This window comes from Cannabis sativa, chromosome 7 (assembly GCF_029168945.1).
Source record: "Cannabis sativa cultivar Pink pepper isolate KNU-18-1 chromosome 7, ASM2916894v1, whole genome shotgun sequence".
NCBI classification, from domain to species: Eukaryota; Viridiplantae; Streptophyta; class Magnoliopsida; order Rosales; family Cannabaceae; genus Cannabis; species Cannabis sativa.
The window spans coordinates 7,984,192-8,007,232 of record NC_083607.1 but is presented as its reverse complement, the minus strand read 5'-3'; the positions used below and the strand labels follow the sequence as shown (position 1 = coordinate 8,007,232).

General features: G+C 33.1%; 2 protein-coding genes across 2 annotated transcripts; both read right to left on the bottom strand.

Annotated features, from left to right (window-relative positions):
• Positions 1-1,216: 1,216 nt before the first annotated feature.
• On the bottom strand, positions 1,217-2,883 carry LOC115697853 (uncharacterized). Its single transcript, XM_030625008.2, has 3 exons — positions 2,704-2,883; positions 2,262-2,594; positions 1,217-1,703 (listed from the first exon to the last, which is right to left on the bottom strand). The coding sequence occupies exons 1-3, from the start codon at positions 2,765-2,767 to the stop codon at positions 1,555-1,557; spliced, it is 546 nt and encodes a 181-aa protein (XP_030480868.1). The 5' UTR covers positions 2,768-2,883; the 3' UTR covers positions 1,217-1,554.
• A 5,524-nt stretch (positions 2,884-8,407) lies between these two features.
• Positions 8,408-14,419, bottom strand: LOC133029303 (uncharacterized). The gene is made up of 2 exons (XM_061101811.1): positions 13,918-14,419; positions 8,408-8,633 (listed from the first exon to the last, which is right to left on the bottom strand). The coding sequence occupies exons 1-2, from the start codon at positions 14,351-14,353 to the stop codon at positions 8,626-8,628; spliced, it is 444 nt and encodes a 147-aa protein (XP_060957794.1). The 5' UTR covers positions 14,354-14,419; the 3' UTR covers positions 8,408-8,625.
• Between the last annotated feature and the right edge of the window lie 8,622 nt (positions 14,420-23,041).

The window sequence follows — 23,041 nt, the reverse complement described above, 5'->3', positions numbered from 1 at the left end:
ATTATAATAACAAATATATAATATACATATATGTCAACTAATTAATATAAATTTTTAATTTTTTTAACAGTTTGGGGGTAAGGGGCAATACGATCTAAAAACTGAATTGTTACCATTACAGCGAAAGTGGATAGAACGATTGATGGCGGTGATTCACGGTGACGATTGAGATTGAAAGGTCCAAGAATTTTTCTTCCTTATGTAATTTTTTTAGATTAACTTGTAGTTAGATTTATTAACTTATTAATATTTTGGACTAATTTTACATTAATGTTTGTGTAATATTTAATTACTTTTATGAAATGAAATTATGTATTTTAGCTAATTTTAAAATTAATATAAATAATATTTAATTTACCTTTTAAAAAATAAATATGTAATTTAAATTAAATAAAATAATATATAAATTAATAAATATATAATTAAATAAATTATATAAAATTAAAAAAACAGAAAAAGCTCATTTTTGGCGTCGGTTCCTTTGCCACATATGGCGTCGGTTGTTTATAACCCCTTTAGTGTCGCCCTGATCAGCGTCGGTAGCGAATTTCGCCAAAACCGACGCTGAAAGGGCTTAAAAACCGCCTCTAAAAGGGGTTTTTGTAGTAGTGCATTCCGATTACTTTTTATAATAAAATAAACAAGATAAGTCACTATCATTCCATTTCCAAAAAGTTTTAGTGAATAATATATTACAAATATTGATTTTGATTATTTTTTATTTATTATATTGCATTTTTCTATTACTTTATTTCGATTTTGAATACTGCATTAAACGTATCATTATTGTTCTCTTTGTTCAGTTAATTGTTTCTTGTTTGGTGTTTTGAGATATTGCAAATACATTATATTATTTTTGTTGTCACAATTTTTTTTTTTTTTAGTCATAATTTTTGTACTCATGTCATGGTACTAATTTCTTACAATCTTGTAAACATATTCCCTTAAATTTATTTATAAAAAATGAGATACATCATATAATTTAAATTTTAATCGCGTTCTTCAAGTCCATTAACTAACAATGTACAAAATAAATATAGTCTTTAAAAGAATGAACTGTGGTGTTAGCAGCTAATAACTAGTTCCAATTTTGAAAAGCAAAATAAATATTAAATATAAAATATCATAAATATTCATTAAATTCAAACATTAATAATTGAAGAGAGAAATATATAAAAACAAAAAAAAAAAAAAAGTAACAACACATATCAATATATATATGAATCTGAAACTCTTATTCGTAAAATAAATGAACATTATACAAATATTACCATTCTTCATATTATCATATATATATATATAGTATATATTATAAAATCCCAACAACACCAACCATATAAACACTCTTCAAACAGAGTGGATACTTACAAAATATATATATCAACCCCAAATCTGCAAATCCCATTTTTCTCTCTATATATATATGCTATTTATTTCTCTCACTCTCAATACCATACAAAAATTAGAAAGAAAAAAAACAACTTTGCCAATTTTTATAATACTGTGTGTATATATATATATAATAAAATCATATATGATAATAAATGATTTTAATTAATTAGAGGGTGCAGCTGCAGGTGTGGCTACGAGTCCTGCCACAAATGGTGCTACTGGGCCAGGGGCTGCACCAGAGCTCATCAGCTCCACCATGGCTCTGTGTGGGTTGTACCTTTGCTTCTCACATAGGTCAGGCAAAAACACTCCTGCACATATATATATATATAGTCAAATAATATGCACATGTATTGTGACAAAATGGCTTAATTATATTCTACAAAAAGTAATCTTATGCACCATATAGCTTTGATTTATTTAGAAGCAAATCCATAACAAATTTGGTATAATTAATATCATGAGGGGTCTTATATATGGTAATAAGAAAGAGAAATTTGACCCAGAAAACAAAGAGAAAAAGTCAATTAAAGAGTCTTTAAGGTTCATTTTTTTTGGTGGGGCCAGCAATATTTTTTTTTATATTTATATTTATATTTATTGAAATGGTTCTGGTTCCAGAAGGTTTTACCAATTCTTATATTACAAAGTGGAAGGCCTGTTTCACAAGTTGCTTAATTTGAAAAGAATAAAATAATTATAAACTCAAAAAGAAAAATGAAAGAATTTTCTAACGTATTGCTTTTTCTTCCCAAAACAGTTACATTCATAATAACCAATTATAACATTAATTTTCTTTTCAATCACTGGTGAAATTAATAATATAAGTTATAATTAATTAATGATTAATGATTATGATATATAATTACCTTCTCCGGCAGCCAAATTGAAGTAAAGGTCAACAATGTTGGGGCAGTTTTGGTAGCAATCTTGAGCACAAAGCTTGGCAGTGAATTGAGGTTCCATTAGGTAATCAGAAGAAATCCCAACTGACTTCCTATCAACCCCACAAGCCTTCACACATTTCTCCGTTTCAATGTGTTCGGCCAACCTCTCAACAACCACTTCTGATGTCCGACATTGGTACTCAACTCCCCCGTCCTTGGAGACCGTCGTAGACGTCTCCAAGAGACACCTCTTCCCCGAGGAGGCTACCGCGAATGCACAAACGTCCAATGGCAATTCCTCACATACAATCTCACCTAAAAGAAAAAAAAAACATTGCATAATAATTTAGATATGTACCACGCATGCATGCATGCATGCATAAATTCAAAAGCTCAAAAAATATATAATTGAAATTATACGTACCTAGGGCTGCTTGGAAGAATAGGGTTGACATGAAGAGAGCCAATGGGAGTTTTGAGAAAGCCATATTTGAATTTTGAGTCCCAAATAAATAAAAACTCTTTTAAGAAAATATATAGAGAGAGAGAGAGATGAAGAGAAAGAGAGAAAATTAGTGTTTGTTGTTCGATGGTACAAAAACGTTGGCAAGGTTTGGACTTATATATAGTAAAGAGGAAAGAGGGGAGAGAGAAGAGTCTATATTACGTGGTGGAAATACAAAGAGGCTTAATTAAGAATCTTTAACATCTAATAATAATAATTTTAGAAATTAATGAAAAAGCTTTTTCTCTAAATATATTTATTGCCAATTAAGAATCATTAATAACGCGTTTCATGTATATACTCCAATTCTCTCCAAATTTAGATCTACACTACGCGTATTTGTGAGAAATTTATTTATTAGAAGATTTTTTAACAAGTGTTTAGTATATTCTAATAAGTTTGGTGTGAGTATTATATGGTCCTTTTCTAGTAAAAATAATTGATTAATTAATGAATATAAATATTGATTTATTTTTATTACTATATACTCCATGCAAGTTGAGATTTTAATTGCAAATTTGAATGAGTTTGTTGAAGATTTGGGTCTACGTTTCGTCGTTTACCTTTCGTTTTCGTTTCTTCTATTCTGAATAAGGGGACCTTTCTCCTTTAGGTGTCATAATCGAAATTTTCTAGGAATAATGAGAACGGAATTGATGAGAGTTTAGGGTTTGAAAATAAAAGTTTGAAGGAATTTCTTGGCTCTTTCATTAATTGTCCCGTCTATATAAATATATATAATTATTTTTATATACCATTCTCTCACAATACTTAAAAAAAAAGTTTATATGCAATGATATATGACTTTTAGTAACAATTTTTTTTTCGTTAAAACATAGTATTTAGATAGAAGTTGTTTCTAATATTATAAATTTAGTTACAACAAATATTATGACTAACAACACATTTAGTCCTAACAATATTGTAATTTTTGTGACTAATAGTTTTAAGCGCGAACTTTTTAGTCACAACATAAAAATAATGATTTATAATTAGTTATAATTTTGTTACTTTTAGTTACAAGTTTTATTGTGACTCTAAAAGTAAAAAATTTTGTAGTGAAAAATTAAAAATAATAAACACAAGATATTAGAAATAATAAACATAAGTAGCTTTTTGTAAGTTATTAAGGTATAAACTCTAAATTAATTTTATTTCATATTATTGTTAAGACTAGTCAACATCCCGCGCTTCGCGGCGGATGTATTAAATATTTTAAATTATATATAAAAAATAAATTATGTATTTTAATTAATAATAATTACTTAGTAAAATTATATTAAAATTTTAATTTTAATATTAAAAAATACGTGACATAAATACTTAAAATATTAAATTTATTGCTAATAAATACCGAAATTTAAAAAATAATAGCATGAATCTTCAAATTTCTAAACTTAAGAGTTTTAATGGTCTTGAACAGAGACCAAGCCAAAGAATAAGAAGAAGACAGATTTGAGTTTGGATTTAATTCATTTATGGTTTAATTTTTATTCTGATGTGTGTGTTAAGTTTTGGGTTCGAATTTTATTGTGTGTATTTTTAATTTTTGAGTTAGTGTTTTACTGGAGTTCTACTGTTTGAGTTTGTATTTATGAGATCTTTTTATTTATTTATTTATTTATTTATTTTTATAAATTTTGAGAACTTAAAATTTGATGTGGTTTCTATTGATTATTGGGATTGAGAGTTTGATTTTTTATACGGGAATTAAAGTATGCCTTTTCGTTTTATTGATTTAAAAATATGGGTAAATACCATTTTGGACCATCTGTTTTACAAAAGTTACCAATTGGACCCTGTGTTTTGTTAAATGATAAAATAGACCCTGTATTTTCTAAAATAGTACAAATAGGACCCTGAATTGATTTTTTGTCAAAATAAAGTTTAATTATAATCCGATCTAAAAGTGCTATGACAAAATTGTTTACATTTTTTGTATCTGTTCGTATTAAGCATTGTCTTTAAGTTGGTTGTAATAAAAAAAAAAGTTGTCAAAAATTAAGCTCAGGGTCCTATTTTTACTATTTTAGAAAATACAGGGTCCATTTTGTCATTTAACAAAACACAGGGTCCAATCTGTAACTTTTGCAAAACACAGGGTCCAAAATGGTATTTACCCGAAAAATATTAGTAGAAAATTATGAAATGAGAATTTTGAATATATGAAAATATAATTAAAAGATAGAATTTGAATCGAGATCAAAATTTATTGTTAATCTCCTTACAAAAAAAATGTTTATTGTTAATCTGTAAAGATAATATGGCTGGAAGAAGGTGGAAAAATTAATTTTTATTTCATTTAATACGTATATAATGTTTTTTTTTTTGAATAATATGAATTTATTTTTATTATTTTTTTTCTTTTAAAATTATTTTTTTTAAAAGAATTATTAGTTTGGCCGATACTATATTTATATGTAGCACTTTATTGATCAACTAACAGAACGTTAAGTTGGGTGTTAAGTTTAAAAATTTTAGAATATCAATAGGAACTACAATGATGACATCAACTTTATATGATCGAGATATAAAAATAATACATTATGAAAAAGTTTAATTCATTATCTCACACCTGTTTCTTTTACATAATCTCACACTTACTTTTTTTGTTATTCAATTCATAATGTTTGATTCATAATAAATTCTTTCTACAAGAAAAAGACACCTTCCTATATTCTGTAAAGTAAAAAAAAAAGCAAAACTTCACACATAGATATATAGTTATGAATACGTATACATATAAATAATTTAATATTATTAATTTAGTTTATATTTATTCTTATGTGTTTTTCTTTTAAATAATTAATTTTTGATAGATATTTTTATAGAAAATTTATTAAAATAATATTAAAATATCAATTTGTAAATTTATGCTCTAATAAAATATTAAAAATGAGAGAATTAAGGAGAAAAAAGAAAAATAATTTTGGAAAGATTTTAGAGCGCCACCTCACCGTCTCATACTTCTCTTCTATATATATAGAAGATTTATATATATAATATATACATTGATATTTTTTTGAAATTTATTTTTTATTTTCTAACTTTTTTTAAAATATTTTATATATTTATAGAAAAATTATTCAAATAATAGTAAAATATCAATTTGTAGATTTATGCTTTTTTTATATAGAAAAATTATTAAAATAATAGTAAAATATCAATTTATACATTTATGCTTTAATAAAATATTAAAATTGAAAGAATTAAGGAGAGAAGAGATTAATAGTTTTAGAGTGAATTTAGAATGACATGTCACCGCCTTATACTTCTCCTTTATATATATATATATATATATAGATTATAAATATTTTTATTGAAAGAAAAGAGAGTAATAAGATTATTGTATGTTGTTTTAATTAATCATCCATGAATTTGTTTGAAGGATTCTATTAAGTATACTTTAGGGTTTTTCTTATTTATCATTAGTTTAAAAACTTTATATAGCATATTTGTTTAGTGATTAAATGATTATATTTATGGTTTTCAATCATAAATTATATTGTGATTAATGTATATAAAGTGAATTGTTTTTTATATTGGGGAAGGGAAATTTTGGGATATGAGAAAAGTGTGCAACTACTAGTTTACTAGGTTGTGTCTATGACTGCTGTTATCGGAGGAATTCAGATAACACTAAATAAAATAAAGGTTTTGATTATTTAATTAGAAAAGAGCGAGCACTCAACCTAGAATGATGAGTATTCAAATGAAGCTACGAAGATAAATAGAAAAATAATGAAAATAACGAACACAAGAAAATATAGTGGTTCATTAGTCTGTTGGGTTTTGTGCCCTAAATAAAACCCTTTACAATCTGATTAGTTATCAATATAAGAAATTTGAAGTGATTTATGTTTGCATGAATTTTACATGCTTATGGTTTAATATGTTTAATATATATATATACATAAAATCTGTTAAGTTCAAAACATATATTTATTCACAATTACAGTATTGTCAACACAGTGGAATGTGATTGTGATTATATGATTCAAAAGACTAAGTCCCTGTTTCATCAGTGTTTTGGATTTACACTGATGCGATAATCAGCGATGATGTGTACTTACACTTGGAGTAAGTGTTATGTTCTTTCCAAGACATTGGTAAAGTATACTAGTTTCGAATGTATGGAGTATACATTGGACTGGACCGATATTGAACTTAGTTAAGATATTATAAACTTACCGTTGTATCTTTCCAAATCAATATCAGTAGTTGATTTTAAATTAAAAGAATCTAAATCCTGATATGCTTAGGCTCAACTCAGGAGTACTATTCATGTTCTTTGATTTATTAGTTAAGCCTACTTTTGGGTCAGGGTGATACGTATATTTTGGGAACATGATAGTATGATTGAGTGGGAGCGTTGAACATAAATATGGAATCTATAGCTTCCACTGGTGTATAGAAGTCAAGTGATGATTCCCTTCGAGCTTAGCTAAATAGAAGTAAATGGATGAGCTCTTGTTTCAGTGACTAATTCTTAGATCACTAAAACATCATTTACAGATAGCTAAGTGTTTTAAGGGGCCAAATACATTGAGGGGTAAAAACACTAAAATTATCCCATCTCGATGTAAATCATCTATATATAGGATCTTTGATCACATTAATATTATAACAATGGTTAAATGAGATAGCATATCTATATCGTGAAACATATAGAATGCTCTATATAAGTCTGAGAGTGCAATTCTAAGTTCTAAGAGTGGATTCAACGAGGAATTAATAAGTAGGGATTTACTTAGTAAATTCGGTTCACTTATTGGAAGCTCAGCATATAGATCCATGGTCCCCATTCTAGTTGAGACCATAATGCTTGTAAGACTCAATAATTGATTTGTAACTAATCAATTATAATTCTAAAGTTAGACTATGTCTAATTTATGAATTTTCACTAAGCAGGGGTGAAATTGTAAAGAAAAGAGATTCTAGGTTTATTTATTAATTAAGAGACTCTATATGTCTAATTAATAATTATATTAAATGACAATACTATTTAATAATCTATTTTAGTTATTAAATAATTAGTTTTGGCATTTAAATGGTTAGAATTGGAAAATTGGCGTTTTTGAGAAAATAGAAATAAAAATTATGAAAACTGCAAAATCCAAGTAAGGTCCATTAACACCTATGGCTGGCCACTTGGGTGAGGTTTTCCAATTAATATTTTCATTATTTTAATGCCAAATAATTACTAACCTAAACCTAGTAGTTACCTATAAATAGAAAGTGATGGCTCAGTCAAAAAAAAAGAGAAGTTTTTCAACAAGTTTTTCTTCAGATTGCCTTTTTCAGAAAAACTGAGCCTTCCACTTTCTCTCTCTATAGCCGACCCTACCTCTCTCTTTTTTCCTCTTCACAATTTCGAAACCTTAGTGATAGAGTAGTGCCCACACACAACAAGTGGTACCTCAATCATAGATTGGAAGACTGTGAAGGATCACACATAAAGAGAAGGACATTCGGGCTCTGATCTTGATAATACTCTGCGACGGAAAGGATACAAGGGTTAGAGATCTGAGTGGAAGGAGACATTTGTAACGCCCTTCCTTACGTAAAATAAGATGCCATAAATAAACTGGCGTTAAGATACTAATGTTGCCTTTATTAAAAAAAAAAAAACTTTTCAAAACATGGGTACCCAGTTGAAAATAAAGTATTACCACTTAGGGAAAAGTAATAGAAAATTTAAACGACAACATCCTCGATAAGTTTAATAAATTAAAAAAAAAACTTTCAGCGGAAGATGGCCAAGACCACACGCAGTTACATGATCACACGAGATACACCCCATGCTGCCCAGACTCAACTTGTCACCGAAAGCTTACAGGCTTACTTATCTGCACATAGGGGGTAAATAAGGGGTGAGCTGCAAAGCCCAGTAAGGAAAAAACAAAATACTATGTACCAGCATTCACACATCATAGCACAAACATATACATCAAACATACAACAACCTAATCATAAGTATAAATAGAGGCAGCCACACAAATACTGAAATACCACACACTCACACTCACAATCACACTCCAGCTTCCATACAAATCTAAAGTGTCTTACGTTCTTAACCAGAACGCAGTACCAATAACCAGTGCACCCTTACGTACACTGCCTCACTTACCACATCACCATACATGTGTGGTTTCCAACCACTTCCAAGTACCTGGAACATGATTAAACAACCATATACAATTCCTCGATAAAACACTATTTCACCGAAACTATCACATTCCACAGTTTCAATACAATTTATTCAAGCAATCATACTAGATACTCAAACCATATAAAAAGCAAGTATAAAGTATAATTATTTTTCCTTACCTCAACTCCGCTGTAATTAACTCCTACGATACCTTCTAGGCCCTATAACAATTAGTGAAACCCTTAGTCCACCGATAAACTCAATATATTTATTATTCTTACTGTACAGCAAGTTTAGCCTAGAATTTGACTTATAAAACGTTTGAATTAGAAGTTCTACTGTTCACAAAGTTTTTAGTTAATTGAAAGACCTTTCTAACGGTATAAAGATCACCAAAATCGGAGCTATAACCTAGGAGTTATGCATGTTTTCTCAAAACAGTTTCTTTAAAATCCTGGATCATGCCGATTTCTGAATACAGCCTAAAAATAAAAGTTTTAAAAATAGTTACACCCCGATCTAGACAATACTTTCTTCATACAAAATGTAGCTATTTTTCTAAGCTTTAAAACGAGATAAAGATCTTTTAAAATGGATCAAAAGTGAGAGATATATTGAATTTTTACTGAAGACACTTTTTCTAAAACGAAACTTAAAACGAAATACCATAACCGAGTAAAGATCCTAACTTTTGACTGGTAAGAACTCCAAACTAGGGAAAGGTTTCTTCAAAGAAAATATGGATTATTGAATTATCTTTCTAACAGTACAAGAATTGCTGTAAAATAATAGATATCGAGAGAGATATTACACTTTTACTAAGGCAATATCGAAAAGAAATTTTAAAAAGCTGTAAATCGACAGTCAGTGTAAAACATGAATTTTTTGACATCGAAATAATCAGAATTAGGAAAGAATTTCTTCATAAAAAAAATATAGATCATTAAATTATCTTTAAAACGGTACCTAGATCACTGAAAACGGACCTATGGTTAGAGAGATATGATAGTTTTATGAAAGCCTATTTCTTTGAAAACGAAAATAAAAACAAGTACGAATTTTACCTGAAGATTTCGAAGACACGGAACGATGATCGGTTGATTGCTAACCCCGAAGCTCTTAAGATTAAAACAATTGATTTGGTTCAATAGAGAGAATAAAAAAAAAGGAAATTGAGAGATGGTGAGAATAAAGGAATACGATACTATCTGGCTGCTAGGGTTCTAGAGTATATACGTATATAACATATCGTATAATAGGTTTAAATTTAAAAATAAAAATCTAACTAATCAGATAAAATTATGCTGATTTAAATTTAAATTTTAAATTTTAAACTAACTAATCTAATGCTTCACTATTTATTTATTTCACTATTTAATATATATATATATATATATATTTTTCTTTTCTAGTTACACACGCACAACAACAACAACAACAACAACAACAACAACAATAATAATAATAATAACAATAATAATAATAATAATAATAATAATAATAATAATAATATAATTGTATCACACTTAATATACCAAATACCAATATATGTATATAAACTGGATATTACATTCTACCCTCCTTAAAGGAAATTTCGTCCTCGAAATTAGACTTACCAAAAAGTTCGGGGTACTGTTCTTTCATGTCTCCCTCCATTTCCCACGTTGCGTCCCTTTCTGAACGGTTGCTCCACAGAACTTTTACTAGAGGAATACTTTTGGACCTTAACTCCTACGTTCCTCTCTCTATAATGCGAATTGGTCGCACTTCATAACTCAAGTCCTGCTTTAGCTCCATTCTTTCGTAGTTCAGCACGTGTGATGGATCCGACATGTATTTTCGTAGCATAGAAATATGGAACACATTATGCGTCTCAGCTAATACTGGTGGCAATGCCAGTCGATAAGCTACCTGTCCCACTCTGTCCAATATCTCAAAAGGACCTATAAATCTTGGACTTAGCTTTCCTCGCTTTCCAAAACGCATAACCCCTTTCATAGGTGACACTCGAAGGAACACTTTATCACCCACTGCAAATTCCACATTCCGTCTCTTTGCGTCGGCATAACTTTTCTGGCGGCTTTGTGCAGTTACCATTCTATTTCGAATCTTTTCTACCGCTTCAGTGGCCTCTCTTACTAGGTCTGGGCCTAAGTATCGCTTTTCGCCAACCTCATCCCAGTGTAGTGGTGATCGACACTTCCTCCCATACAACATTTCATAGGGTGCCATCCCTATTGTAGATTGATAGCTATTGTTGTACGAGAACTCCATTAGTGGCAAATAGTTGCTCCAGTTACTTGGGAAATCCAACGCACAAGCTCGTAGCATGTCTTCTAGTATTTGAATAGTTCGTTCCGATTGTCCATCAGTTTGAGGATGGAATGCTGTACTCAACTTCAGTTTTGTGCCCAAAGCACTTTGCACACTTTCCCAAAACTTAGAAGTAAAAACTGAACCTCTATCAGATACAATGGTCTTTGGGACTCCGTGTAGCCTTACAATTTCTTTTACATACAGTCCAGCATATTGCTCTGCATTGTAATTAGTGCGCACAGGCAGAAAATGTGTTGATTTAGTGAGTCTGTCGATAATCACCCAGATGGAATCCTGTTGTTTGCTGTTCTTCGGTAACCCTGTCACAAAATCCATAGCAATATCTTCCCATTTCCACTCAGGAATATCAAGAGATTGCAACAGCCCTGCAGGTCTCTGGTGTTCGGCCTTAACTTGCTGGCAGGTAAGACATTTTGCTACAAATTCTGCTATATCATTTTTCATTCCCGGCCACCAATACCTACCTTTCAGATCATTGTACATTTTGGTTGATCCTGGGTGTAAAAAATAGGGTGTAGTGTGCGCCTCTTGTAAGATTTTTGATTGCAACTCCGCTTTCTTAGGTACACACACCCTTGCCTTGTATAGTAGAATACCCTCTTCATTAATTGAGAAGTCCCCGACTTTCCCATTTTGTAGTTCGACCCGCTTCTTGATTAAAAACTCATCTTGGGCTTGTTCTTCTTTGATATTCTCTAATAAATTTGATTCAATTGTGAGGTTAGCTAGCTTTCCTGTTACTAACTCTATTCCAGATCTCTCAATTTCCTGTTGCAACGGCACTTTTAATGCCCTTAACATTGATAAGCTTGCATAGTTGCGTCTGCTAAGTGCATCCGCCACTACATTAGCCTTTCCAGGATGGTACAGTATCTCACAATCGTAATCTTTTACCAGTTCCAACCACCGCCTCTGTCTCATGTTGAGCTCTTTCTGCGTAAAGAAGTATTTTAGGCTTTTGTGATCTGTGTATATTTCACACTTCTCTCCATAGAGGTAGTGCCTCCAGATTTTCAATGCAAAGACCACTGCTGCCAACTCTAAGTCATGAGTTGGGTACCTTGTCTCATACTCCTTTAGCTGCCTAGAGGCATAGGCTACCACCTTCTCATTCTCGCATCAACACACAGTAGAGCCCTTGCTTTGATGCGTCGCAATATACTACAAATTTGTCTTTGTTAGTTGGAACACACGGGACGGAGTCGTTATGAGTTTATCTTTCAATGTCTGAAAGCTTTCCTCACATTTATCTGTCCATGCAAATTTTTGTTGCTTTCGAGTCAAATTTGTCAATGGTGTGGCTATTTTTGAGAACCCTTCAACGAATCTCCTATAATATCCAGCTAGTCCGAGGAAACTCCGAACCTCACTTGAAGTTTTTGGTTTTGGCCAGCTCTTCACTGCTTCAATTTTCGCAGGGTCCACCTCTACCCCATCTTTGGACACTATATGGCCTAGAAACGCCACTTTCTCCAACCAGAACTCACACTTTTTGAATTTGGCATACAATTGGTGCTCTTTGAGTCTACTTAGAGTTAGCCTTAAGTGCTCCTCATGCTCTTCCATTGTCCTTGAATAAATGAGTATGTCATCAATGAATACCACCACAAACTTGTCAAGATATTCCTTGAATACTCTATTCATTAAATCCATGAAGGCTGCTGGGGCATTGGTTAACCCAAATGACATCACTAGAAATTCATAATGCCCATACCGTGTTCGAAATGCCGTCTTTGCTATATCTTCCTCTCGGACTTTCAATTGGTGGTACCCAGATCTCAAGTCGATCTTTGAAAAGACGATCGCCCCTTGTAACTGATCAAACAAATCATCGATGCGAGGCAAGGGATACTTGTTCTTTATAGTCACTTTGTTCAGCTCTAGATAGTCTATACACATCCGCATACTACCGTCCTTCTTCTTGACGAACAACACTGGCGCACCCCAAGGTGAGTAACTTGGTCTAATGAACCCCTTGTCTAAAAGATCTTGTAGTTGAGCCTTCAATTCCTTCAATTCATTGGGAGCCATGCGGTATGGAGCCCTCGAGATTGGTGCTGTGCCTGGCGCTAACTCAATCACAAATTCTATCTCTCTATCTGGGGGTAGCCCTAGTACGTCTTCCGAAAAAACTTCTTGGAATTCACATACTATGTGGACATTCTCTGGCTTGAGGGTGGTTTCTCTTGACTTGTCTACTATGCTGGCCAAGTATGCTTGACATCCTGCACGTATCATCTTTTGTGCCTTCAGGGCTGTAACTAGCGGTAAGCTTGACTTGACTTTGATTCCTTCAAATATGAATGCCTCTCCAGATTCAGGGGTGAAAGTCACTGTCCTCTTTCGGCAGTCTATTGTTGCTCCATGTCGTGATAGCCAATCCATACCCAAGATAAGATCGTAATCCCTCATCTCCAGCTCTATCAGATCTCCACTAAGTTCCTTGTCTGCAATCCTTATTGGCGCATCCCGCACTCCTCTAGATGATATCATAACCTCGCCCGAGGGCAACTCCGTCATGAACTTATAACTAAAGTTTACATACGGTAGTTCTAACTTATCTATCATCTTTAAAGCAATAAATGAGTGCGTAGCTCCAGAATCAAATAAAATAGTACATAGTTTTCCAGAGATAGAAATCTGACCTGCAACCACAGTGTTACTAGTCTCAGCCTCCCCTCTGGTTAGTGCAAATACTCGAGCTGGGACAAGTTTGTCATCCTTGAGTTGATCACCCTTTTGTGGACAGTCCTTCTTATAGTGGCCTGGTTGCCCACACTTGTAACAAGTCTTGCCTTTCAGTCGACATTCTCCCGGATGCTTACGACCACATGTTGGGCATAGGGGGTACTCCACATATGGCTTCTTCCCTTTGTAGTTATTGGACCCTATCTTGTTTCTCTTGTCGGCTTCGTTGTGTTGGTTACTTGGCAGTTTTCTTTTGTTATCACCACCTCCATTACTGGCCTTTCTGGCCTCCCACCTTGCTGTATTGTCTTTCTGTATACGACTTTCACACAACTCAGCTTCTAGGGCTTTTTCCAGTACCTCAGCATACGTGGTTGCCCTTACTCCTGACATCGCTATGTCCCGACTTATTCGGGAGTCGAGCCCTTCAGTAAAACGATGAACCCTCAAAAACTCAGTAGGAACCAGATCTGTGGCAAACTTTGCTAATCTGTCAAATTGCCGAGCATACTCTGTAACTGTTGACTTACCCTGCCTCAGGTTCGTGAACTCATTAACTCTAGCTGAGCGTATTGCTTCATTGTAGTATTTTTTGTTAAAAACTTGTACAAAGTCAGCCCAGGTCATTGCGGCCACATCCCGTGTATGTTTAATAACATCCCACCAGATGCGGGCATCCTTTTTCAATAAACTAGCAGCACAAGCTACACTATCTCCGTTACCGAGCCGCATGTACTCAACAATACCTTCCACTGTTCTTAACCATTCCTCAGCTTCCATTGGATCTGAGCCCCCTTCAAAATTTGGTGGGTGTTGCTTGCGGAACCTTTCATATATTGGTTCCCATCGACCCTCCGGCACAGGCATGTATTGCACCGGCAAAAATCGATGTTGTCCTTGATTGGATTGTTCCTGACGGTTGTGAGCCTCTTCATCTCGCTTCCTAATTTCTTCCCTGAGACGAGCAACTTCTTGCGCCAAATCTTCTTGTTGTGGTGGCACCACTACAGGGGCGTTTTGGTGTTCTTGACCAACTACCCCAGCAGGGACTTCGTGGTTGCCCCCACCTTGACCTGGTTGTTGTCCATTTACAGGGGCATTTTGATTCTCCTGGATCACCGCCTCGGCAGGGACATGCTGGTTTCCCCTGCCTCGACCGCGAGCACTTCCTTGCCCTCGACCTCTAGCTCGGTCTCTTACAGCCGCTCTTTCATTCAACCGGGTTGATCTTCTGGGTTCACCGTTTTCCATCAAATCCCTTAACTTGTTCTTCAAAAGAAAGGAGATGGTAGCGGTAAGAAAAAAAATAACCAAAGATGTATCTCGCTCAAAAAGGAAATATCTATACACTAAATTATATAAACTTAAAAAAAAACGTAAATCATCAAGCAACAATTCACCATGTAAAATAAATAATCTTCACTCATAAAAAAAATTACACTAATAAGAAAATTGTTTGAGTTATACTAAAATTCTAACTCCGAAGAATCAGTTAATTGTTTCGATTAACCATACCCTAAACTTCTAGCTAACTAAAGGAAAATCAAAAGATAAAGACTAAACCAAATTTAACATATACAACATAACATATATAAAGCATACATACTAGATGACAAGTTGATCCTTTGCAGCGATGGTGTGTATGTCGCGTGAATTCAAGATCAATGTAACTGTGGCTCTGGTACCATTTGTAACGCCCTTACTTACGTAAAATAAGATGCCATAAATAAACTGGCGTTAAGATACTAATGTTGCCTTTATTAAAAAAAAAAATACTTTTCAAAACATGGGTACCCAGTTGAAAATAAAGTATTACCACTTAGGGAAAAGTAATAGAAAATTTAAACGACAACATCCTCGATAAGTTTAATAAATTAAAAAAAAACTTTCAGCGGAAGATGGCCAAGACCACACGCAGTTACATGATCACACGAGATACACCCCATGTTGCCCAGACTCAACTTGTCACCGAAAGCTTACAGGCTTACTTATCTGCACATAGGGGGTAAATAAGGGGTGAGCTGCAAAGCCCAGTAAGGAAAAAACAAAATACTATGTACCAGCATTCACACATCATAGCACAAACATATACATCAAACATACAACAACCTAATCATAAGTATAAATAGAGGCAGCCACACAAATACTGAAATACCACACACTCACACTCACAATCACACTCCAGCTTCCATACAAATCTGGAGTGTCTTACGTTCTTAACCAGAACGCAGTACCAATAACCAGTGCACCCTTACGTACACTTCCTCACTTACCACATCACCATACATGTGTGGTTTCCAACCACTTCCAAGTACCTGGAACATGATTAAACAGCCATATACAATTCCTCGATAAAACACTATTTCACCGAAACTATCACATTCCACAGTTTCAATACAATTTATTCAAGCAATCATACTAGATACTCAAACCATATAAAAAGCAAGTATAAAGTATAATTATTTTTTCTTACCTCAACTCCGCTGTAATTAACTCCTACGATACCTTCTAGGCCCTATAACAATTAGTGAAACCCTTAGTCCACCGATAAACTCAATATATTTATTATTCTTACTGTACAACAAGTTTAGCCTAGAATTTGACTTATAAAACATTTGAATTAGAAGTTCTACTGTTCACAAAGTTTTTAGTTAATTGAAAGACCTTTCTCACGGTATAAAGATCACCAAAATCGGAGCTATAACCTAGGAGTTATGCATGTTTTCTCAAAACAGTTTCTTTAAAATCCTGGATCATGCCGATTTCTGAATACAGCCTAAAAATAAAAGTTTTAAAAATAGTTACACCCCGATCTAGACAATACTTTCTTCATAAAAAATGTAGCTATTTTTCTAAGCTTTAAAACGAGATAAAGATCTTTTAAAATGGATCAAAATTGAGAGAGATATTGAATTTTTACTGAAGACACCTTTTCTAAAATGAAACTTAAAACGAAATACCATAACCGAGTAAAGATCCTAACTTTTGACTGGTAAGAACTCCAAACTAGGGAAAGGTTTCTTCAAAGAAAATATGGATTATTGAATTATCTTTCTAACAGTACAAGAATCGCTGTAAAATAATAGATATCGAGAGAGATATCACACTTTTACTAAGGCAATATCGGAAAGAAATTTTAAAAAGCTGTAAATCGACAGTCAGTGTAAAACATGAATTTTTTGACATCGAAATAATCAGAATTAGGAAAGAATTTCTTCATAAAAAAAATATAGATCATTAAATTATCTTTAAAACGGTACCTAGATCACTGAAAACGGACCTATGGGGAGAGAGATATGATAGTTTTATGAAAGCCTATTTCTCTGAAAACGAAAATAAAAACAAGTACGAATTTTACCTGAAGATTTCGAAGACACGGAACGATGATCGGTTGATTGCTAACCCCGAAGCTCTTAAGATTAAAACAACTGATTTGGTTCAATAGAGAGAATAAAAAAAAAAAGAAATTGAGAGATGGTGAGAATAAAGGAATACGATACTATCTGGCTGCTAGGGTTCTAGAGTATATACGTATATAACATATCGTATAATAGGTTTAAATTTAAAAATAAAAATCTAACTAATCAGATAAAATTATGCTGATTTAAATTTAAATTTTAAATTTTAAACTAACTAATCTAATGCTTCACTATTTATTTATCTCACTATTTAATATATATATATATTTCTTTTCTAGTTACACACGCACAACAACAACAACAACAACAACAACAACAACAACAACAACAACAACAACAACAACAACAACAATAATAATAATTATAATAATAATAATAATAATAATAATAACAATATAATTGTATCACACTTAATATACCAAATACCAATATATGTATATAAACTGGATATTACAACATTATTCCGCTGCAACCAATGTAAGGTTTTCTTAACTTTATATATGTTTAATTATCGATTTAGAAAGTTCATATTTAGGGTGTTAAACAACATACTTGTGAGTAGATCTAAGATCCTGGTAAAATAAATTCTAACATAGTCCACTGCTGCAAGGATTTTCGTCTTGTCTCATTCATGTTGGATCACTCCTATATATACAAAGCAAGTGACTTTTGGTTACACAGAACTTAATTGATTATCAAACCGTTTTACATTAAATATTAACAGTAAATTGAGAAAAACGTAAATGGAATAAATGAAGAACAGTTGAAATCTGTTTCACTAAATACAGCAACGTATGCGACTTCCATAGTATACAAGTTGTCTATTCATTTACTCGCACAAGCTCGCATGCTTAGGATGCGTTCTATTAAAACGAGACTAACGGGTCTCGTACTTAGGTATTTGCGTCCTAATCGAGTCGCATATGTGGATACCTTGTCAGCGTCGATAACCTAACACATGCAAGGCCTTATCGAGTCATCAAGCATGCTAGTGTTGGAATATTTTACCATGATCTAGATTTACTAACAAGTATGTTGATTAACATCCTTGTTGACCGAGGTTTTCAGCAACTAATATAATAATAATATTTAAGAAAGTCGTAAGGAGTTAATGCAAGAGATTTTTACGTGGTTGGGGTATTAATGGGCCTTAATCCACGAGTCTGTGTATCTATGAGAGTATTTATTACAGAGAATAGTCTTGGTGGTTTTTCTCTCTAGTTCTTACGAAACCCAGAATTCTCGACCCCTGCCTTAATGATTTTGGGGGGTATTTATAGTATTTTTGTGGGATGATCCCCAGAATTGAGGTACATGTCTTTCTGTAATATTCAGTAAAGGCACACATTCCCAATGAATACATCATAGGAAATTAATGGTCTAATTCCTAGGCTTTTTAGGGGTTTAATGGATGTAATCCATTATCCTCTCTTGACTGATGTGATTTCTCATAAAGTAGTCGTCACTAGGCTCATTAATCATAGCGTAGTAGCTGCAGAAGGGGGGTTACGCCATCAGACTTTAATACTTATCGCAGTTTCAATACGCCTTCTCCCATGCGGCATTAAATGCGAGGTGACTGTTCAGATATGATTTGATACCTCCCGGAGGTGCTTCGTTGTAGCCTTGCTCTCCGGGAGTATATGAAACCTTCATGCCTACTCCGGGAGGCATGTTGAATGCTGATCCTTTTGATTAAGGAGACCTAGTCGAATTATCTCAAAGTCTTGCTTCTTCAGTCCACGTGTCACAGTCCGTTTGGTCCACGTATTTTGGACAAAATCAGGGGCAACATTTACCCCCAAGCCTTGTTTGGTAAAAAGTAAACAAGGCTTGCTTAGATGCCTCCGGTTGCCTTATTAACTTCCCGGCACGTGCCTTGGGCGCGTGGGGATGCATTTATGACCATCATTACTGTAGTTATTCGCTTTTTGCAGACAACGATTCGTTTCCTGTCCATTTAACGATACGGCACATTAAATGGGTGTCAGTCGAGTACTCAAACGTTTTCTACCGCCTTGATGCATGTTACGAAATTTTATTTTTACTACGCAAGTATACGCAATCAAGTAGTATCTCATGCAAGTGAGGTCAAACCACAGGGAATTGGATTAAGTACTACTAAACTATACTTATGATTCTATTTGGAAAAATAATAATTTTTGCAATTTAAAAGTAAATAACTCAGAAAATTAAAAAGAGAATAAACAACGATTAATCAAGATGAGAGATTAGGGAGGTGAATCCTGTTGATAAGCTACCAATGTTAATACCTAATTGCGATCCTTATCTTAATGTGAATGACAGATTATGAATTAACCTAACTCTTTTCAGATCTTTTAGGTTCTAAATCTTATGTTCTCTAATTAACTTCTTAATTAAATCAACACAAAATCAGCATTAAGCAATAATCTATTCGTCACTGAGGCTATGCAAATACTTTCGTTTCACATCAAACCTAGACTATCCAATTTGAGCATTCTCAATTCTCACTTTTCAGATTTCGAATTGAGATCATTAAACATGTAAAAGGTGATCAAACTTGCACATGGAATTAAACACAAATAAAGATAGTATTCACAAACAAGATAAAGGAATGGCAATTATTTATTAACTAGGCATAAACTTAAACAACATTCATCATCCTCCCTTAATGGGAAATTTAGTTCATCATAACTCTAAAAACATCCATGATTAATTCAGAAACAAAACTAAACATAAAAGGAAGAAATTAGGGTAAAAGAAAGAAACTAGAAGGTGGTATCGCTCCGGGTCTTCAAGATAGCTTCCTCTCCACCTTCATCCACTTTTTAGGTCTTTTTCTGCTTAGGTTGACCTTCAGAGTCGTATTCCTTATATAGGGATGAGAGGTGTGCCTCCAATTGAGAGAAAAATCAAAATTAGGTCAAAACTGCGTTTTCTGTACCAAGTCGTGACTAGCCTTTAAGCTGGTCGCGACTATAGGCAAAACTCGAAAAACCGAGTTTCTGTCAAATCTCGAAGTCGCGACCAGAGTCGCGACCATGAAAAAGGGTCGCGACCTGGCTCTTTGGAGGTCGCGACTACTGATGCGTCTGGAGCCGATTTTTCCCATTTTTTTGCCAGTTTGTCCCGTCTTTTCACCATTTGACTGAATTTGAACTGTAACACCCCGAGTACCTGAAATAATGAAAATCAAGCGTAAAACTGCTCCAAAAGACACCAATAGATGCAAAAATGCTAACTTTACAGACTCGAAACATAGGCTAAATATAACCTAACAAATTCCCCCAAACTAGATTCTTACTCGCCCCCGAGTAAGGTAAAAAAAAACTAACTACGCTATCAGATAATCACTACGCTGCTGACTCATGCTCTGCTTTCTTCCTTGCATAAACTAGAATTTCGACCCTACTAACTCTAACAATTAACTCAGATGCTCAATTCATAACACTATGTACAACCACAAAAATTTATTCATATGTGAAACATTGTTATAAAAGTTTTACTCTTTCCAACAGTTCCACAGCTCGATAACTCATAAGCATGCATGCTTACCTTTCTCCACTAATGTTGACAGTATCCTTTGGAATCATTAGGTCTTTTCAAGGTTTAGGAAATATGGCTCAAATATTCAGGGATAGAAAAAATACAATTTATGGTTCAAGATATCATAAGCACACAAACAGAACTCACAAGCTTCTTACCTTTCTTTTTCAAAACCCCATAACGTTCCCGCATTTACCAAGATTGAGAGAAGATATCTCTATTATTATTATTTTTCCAATATCACTGAAGTTTTTTTCAAACACATTTTTACTTATTTATTGTTTTTTTTTTTCATTTTTTTCATCATATTTCATTTTTTTTTCAGTGACATTGAATTACACATTTTTTCTCTTCTCAATCTTACAAGTTCTTCTCCCTCTCACTATTTCCTCACACTAAATGTTTCTCCTCCCCCAAACTAACTATGTAGCTTATGATATCATGGATAACATGGTGAAGAAAAATTAATAGTGTGGTTACAATTTTTTGAGTCAATGGGTGAAAAATATAACAGGTTTAGGCTCAAAAGGTTAACTAGGGATACACATTATTACGGTAAACTTGAAAGGCTCAAACTATCCAACAAATACCTAAGTCATATTCCAATTGAACACTATCAAGGATTTCGTCTCAAAAGAATAAACATGCAAGTTCTAAGTTATCCTGTCAATCTTACCACAAACCATAGTAAAACAATTATAACAATTTTCACAAATTGAGTAATTGCAATTGTACACAGGTTTCTAAGCATCCAAACTAATCCAAAGAGTTAACAGAATCAAGCACACAGTTATTTTACAATTTCACATCACATTACACTAATCAGCAGTATACAATTATCCTCTAGCTTATTGCCATTCCTTAACTAAAACAGAAAATTAAAATGCAGAAAATTTAAAGAAAAAGGAAAGGAAACTTACCTGAGCGCCACATCAACAAGCGGTTGACGCCCGTAATAAGCATCATGCTGGACAACTTGAAAGTTGTTTTTAAAAATGCCCTCAAGCTTGGCATGTAATGAGTTTGAACCAAAAGCCACACCAACAACACAAGACTTTCGATGATGAGCTTGGGGAGAAGCCTTTCGTAGCTCGTAGAGGATATAATATGGTGTTGATGAAATATATGGATCCATTGGTGGTTTGTTTGTCAATATCATTGATGCAGTTGAATCAGTGATGTCATGTTCTTCCTCATCCTCCAATGTCACAGTTTCAACACTTTCATCTAACAACCCTTCTTCTTGTTGCTCACTCTTCACTTGGCTATCCATACCCTCACTTATGATTTCATATTCAATGATTTCCTTTTCACAAGGATCTTGATCTTCAACTATAGGCTCATTATCTTCCTTGTATTCACATAATGACCCTTCTTCATTGTACCAACAACTCTCATAACTTTCATCATTGGAGTTATTACATTCTGAATCATGAGTCATTGAATTATCACATAAGGATCTCACCATGTCAGTTAAGCGGTTAATCTCTCCTGGAAGTGATTGTAGAAGTGATAGTAGTTGCTCCTCTTTTTAGTTTGTTGGGATGAATTTGGGCAATACGGTGGGTATTGGTGACTCCAACCCTGAAGTGATGGATTCTAATGCCAATCGTAATCAAAATCTGCCATATCATTCAACAGATTTATTACATCATAGCCTCTCATTAATAAAGGTGCTCCAGTTGCCTCTGCTCCATAATCAACCCAGCTTCTTGTTTCATCGTTAAGTCCATTATACAAGAGCCATGTAAAACATCCACTTGAGAAAGTGGGATAACATCTCTCTCCAAGCTCTATAAATCTCCTCCAACTAGAATAGAATGGTTCATTGTGTTGTTGGACAAAATCCTCAAGATATAGCATCTGGATTTATCTTGCAGTTCAAACTCATAAGTAAAACATTAGTAAAATTAAAAATAAAACTAAATTAGTACTAAAAAGATAAAAAATTGAAACAACAAAATTTATACTAAAACTAAAAAGAAAAACAAAATTAGAACAAAATTTAATTTTTAATAATATTACAAAATTTAATGTAAAAGAAACAGATTAGAAATAAGCAAAAGAATTAACCAAAGTAGAAGTTAGTATAATTTTATGTAATATTAATCTTTAAACAATTCTCCGGCAACGG

Excerpts from the sequence above, each read along its gene's own strand:
- LOC115697853 (XM_030625008.2), bottom strand. The coding sequence starts at position 2,767 with ATGGCTTTCTCAAAACTCCCATTGGCTCTCTTCATGTCAACCCTATTC. Across the intron at positions 2,595-2,703 it reads ATTCTTCCAAGCAGCCCTAG|GTGAGATTGTATGTGAGGAA; the intron begins GTACGTATAATT and ends TTTTTCTTTTAG. Across the intron at positions 1,704-2,261 it reads CAATTTGGCTGCCGGAGAAG|GAGTGTTTTTGCCTGACCTA; the intron begins GTAATTATATAT and ends ATATATGTGCAG.
- LOC133029303 (XM_061101811.1), bottom strand. The coding sequence starts at position 14,353 with ATGTCAGGAGTAAGGGCAACCACGTATGCTGAGGTACTGGAAAAAGCC.